At 27.6% G+C, this 4,061-nt stretch overlaps 1 protein-coding gene across 1 annotated transcript in view; it reads right to left on the bottom strand.

The window, feature by feature from the left end:
- Positions 1–1,199: 1,199 nt before the first annotated feature.
- The window catches only part of LOC108750196, a 3,105-nt gene continuing 243 nt past the window's right edge, over positions 1,200–4,061 (bottom strand). Inside the window, exons 2-4 of the mRNA XM_018489503.1 lie at positions 2,301–2,453; positions 1,657–1,891; positions 1,200–1,308 (exon numbers count right to left, since the gene is read on the bottom strand). Of these exons, the coding sequence (XP_018345005.1) occupies positions 1,200–1,308; positions 1,657–1,891; positions 2,301–2,370 (414 nt within the window). The 5' untranslated portion in view covers positions 2,371–2,453. The remainder of the gene's footprint in view (positions 1,309–1,656; positions 1,892–2,300; positions 2,454–4,061) is intronic.

Below are 4,061 nucleotides of genomic sequence, written 5' to 3'. Positions count from 1 at the left end.
ATATATATATATATATGTATATGTATCTTGTTTTAAGTGCAAAATTTTTTTGTATTATGTATAGTTAAACTAGATCTTTTAACGTTTAAATAATTTAATGTGAATTTGTATATTCTACAATATATATAAATGCATACTATATTTGTACTGCGTCATTTGAACTGCGCGTTGAAATTTTTTCGGACTTAAAACGCAGGTAAATTACTGAAATAATATTAAATATACAATTAAATTTTGATGCTCAATAGGCATCTATTAAAGAAATCTTAATATGCTGGAAATCTAAATACAATTAATTTACAGAGTCAACAATGGCGCAGGCCGTATGCTTTAACGTTATACACTCTTATATACTTTTGAAATTTTAATTGCAATTTGGAAAAGCATGTGTTATATATACGAGTATAATATATATTACATCTATCTGAAAAGTTGCTATTAATATATTAATTTACATTACTTTTTAGCTACAACGTGCTTGAAATGGACCACTATATGCGAAACGATAATCACAATAATCAATATAATTAATAATAATGTATGACGTGTTATTGTCGTCGAGCAGCTTATTAGCTTAGTTAGTCTATTTACGAAATATAAACATATGGTAAGAATATACAAACATTTTATTTCCAAACACGAAACGGTTATTACTCGATCTTCCAAAAGTAAACAACTAAAGTCTGCGTATATGACTCAAGAATTCAAACGGAATTGATTATTAACATTAATTACGGATGAACTTATGGTTGCATAAACTTATTTAATTTAATTAATTACTAATGATCGTAACTCGTAAAAAAATATTAGATTTATTTAGCCAATAAGTAGAAATGTATTTAAAGATTCCAAAAAAATTTCATGATAAATTGATATTAATATCAAATTTGATCTTTTACTTTGATGCTGAAAGCCGTTATAAGTCAAATTTTAATTGATAAAATATGAAACATCTATTCGTTTACATTGAATTTTAATACGTAATAAGAAAATAGCTAAGTACGAAATGAAATTTTTTACTCTCGTCAAATTATGTCGTTAATTTCAATTAGAGTAAAGTAATTTTAATTATTTAGAAATTGCAGATAATGAATTATAATTGAGTTGTCACTTGTTAAAGATTACGTTAACAAAGTCATATCTCGCAATTTAGCGAACCAACAATACAATCATTCGCTTGTATTTGTTTCTATGTAGATTCAGTCCAAGATGATAACCATTTCGTCCTCGAGAGAAAGCGATATTCTGCGCCATGGATTGCGCGCAGCTCTTAGTAACTCCATCCAAGGCAGAAATCTTCTAGCTCTTCTGCAATTTGATAAATCAAAAGAATTAGCACAAATACCAAACGTATACGTTACATTATCATCACAATTATTAGAATATTACGATAAAGATAAACAATTCTTATATCAATATTTATAAGTGTTAAGAAACATAATAATAAATCGAATTGAAGAACTGAGAATAAGTCAATCGCGAATAATATATCCGTTTCTCTTCGCATATAATCTTATTTCTTTAAAATCTTATTCAATAATTGATAAATTTATAATCAGAGATTAAATACTTTTTCACACTTACACACTGCTTTACATGAATTTTCTTCGAAATTGGTTTATGTTTATTTTCGATCCATCTAATTTTTATACTAACTTGATCTGTTCGGTGGCACGGAAGAAGATGTTACCGAAATAGTCTATCCATGACTTGACTTGCTCACGTGCATTATTTCTGGACAACGGACTGTCAGGCAGCGGATGAGAGGCCCTCCTGTTAAGAAGCGGCGCGGGATGTTCCAGCGTATGCTTCGGATGCTGCAATTGTTGCGGATGATGAACTCTTTTCGAAGGCGGTGCACCAGAAGAAAGCCTTGTGATCAGAGCGATATCTAAAAACGAATGAAGACTCGTGACAATTTTAAAGAATCCTGGAGTATAATCATTTTTTTTTTTTAACAACGTGTTAACAATCAGCCTGATATCGCTTAATATTACTTAATATCAAAAATATGATTTCCTATTTATTTAATATGCGCTAGTGTACAATTACAAAAATCCTATTTACAATCGTTACTAATTTACGATCCTTTCCACTAATAATTCTACGTAAAGAAAGAGATATACAAGTCATTTTATTACTCACAAGTCTTTTTATTACTTATAACATATTTAATAAAATATTTTATAGAAAAAAAAAAACATTTTGTCTATAGTATTTATATTCGCTATTCGATAATTGATTCTTATTATTGTTAATCACTAATAAAATATAGTGCGAATTAAAATAATGAAACTTACCATCTAAATCGTTAATTTCGTTGAATGATGTCGAGCGTTTTTTTTTCGAGATATTCTGTTGGGTCGACATGACATGCTGGGGTTGGGATGGCGTCAATGTGAGCCTGTTTACTTCAGGTTTATTTGGTACCTTTTCATACAAAAGACTGCTGTCTACAACATTATACTTTATATTATCGAATAATAAGATATGTCACACACACATGAACATGTATATGAAGATAATTAACTGAATTGTTTGTATCTCTATCAGTGATGCAAATACTTTTTTTAGTGTAATTTCTTTCTACATTGTATAAAATTATTTCACACAACACGAGAAATAAATATTTATCCATTTACAAATATAATATTTATATTTATATATTTCCGTTGTATATGTATTACGTTATATAATATCGTACCTTAATATTTTTATGAACAGAATAATGAGATAAATCAATTAGTGAAAAGAAAACACGTAGTTGCTTATTTAAAAAATTATCCATTTTGCATACATATTTTTTTTAAAGAAATGACGTGTTTTCTTTCCACCATATGATTCATCTCATTATTTTATTCATAGAAGTATCAAGGTACAATTATCAAACAATTAATAGTTTTTAGAGTTTTATTTAACATTTATAATTTTTACAAAATTAATAGTTTTTAGAGTTTTATTTAACATTTTATGTCATATATGTCAGAATGAAGTATAAAATACTTTAACATAATAAGTGTTTAGAAAAGCTATGAACCAAAAAACAACAAAGTAAATGTGTAAATATAAGAAACAAATATTATTGTCATGATCTAAAGCACATAACAAACAACAGACGTTTCGAACCCGATCGGATTATCCTCAATGTGACATATAAACATAATTAAACAGAACAGATAAACAAAATTAATGTATTAAGACTTTAAATACAAAGCGCCTTCCCGGTCCGAGTGTTAAGATGTTGAACTACTATCTAATATACATTCAATTAAATTGAATTAATATTTCAGAAATAAATTGAGAGCCGATGAAATTATCGGATTCACACAATCAATCTGAAACAAATAATCCCCTTCTCTCAATTTATTTCTGAAATATTAATTCAATTTAATTGAATGTATATTAGATAGTAGTTCAACATCTTAACACTCGGACCGGGAAGGCGCTTTGTATTTAAAGTCTTAATATTTATATAGACGGTCTTGTTTCCAATCATATTGTTTAAAATTAATGTACTTAAATTTAACGGATATCAACGGATATCAAATTTAACGGATCAATTAATAAAATAATACAAAAAAACAAATAACCCTCTGTAAAATCGCATTCTATTATCATGAATCTCATATTATGTCCGCAATAATATAGCGTATGTGTTAGATATCAAAATAATAAAATTCCATATTGGTGTGAAAGTGTGCAAAATATTTACAAGCATACATTCAAAAATTCTCGTTAAAATCTATAAAAATAGTGAGAACAAACGTTACATCAACACAATATAAAGCAATGAAAAACACCAGAGCATTAAATATAATGATACTGAATACAAAGCAATGAAAGTCCGTCTATAGATTAATATATATAAAAACTTTAAATACGAAGCACCTTACCGGTCCGAGTGTTAAGATATTGAACTACTATATAATATATATTCATTTAAATTGCGAGCCGATGAAATTATCGGATTCACACAATCAATCTGAAACAAATAATCCCCCCAAATTCTCCCAAATCTTAAAAAACTGTAATAAACTTATTGCGAAAAATATTGCCTCGGC

The sequence above is a fragment of the Trachymyrmex septentrionalis genome, unplaced genomic scaffold (genome assembly GCF_001594115.1).
Source record: "Trachymyrmex septentrionalis isolate Tsep2-gDNA-1 unplaced genomic scaffold, Tsep1.0 scaffold331, whole genome shotgun sequence".
NCBI lineage: Eukaryota > Metazoa > Arthropoda > Insecta > Hymenoptera > Formicidae > Trachymyrmex > Trachymyrmex septentrionalis.
Note: the sequence above shows the minus strand (reverse complement) of the source record. Positions and strands in the feature narration are given on the sequence as shown.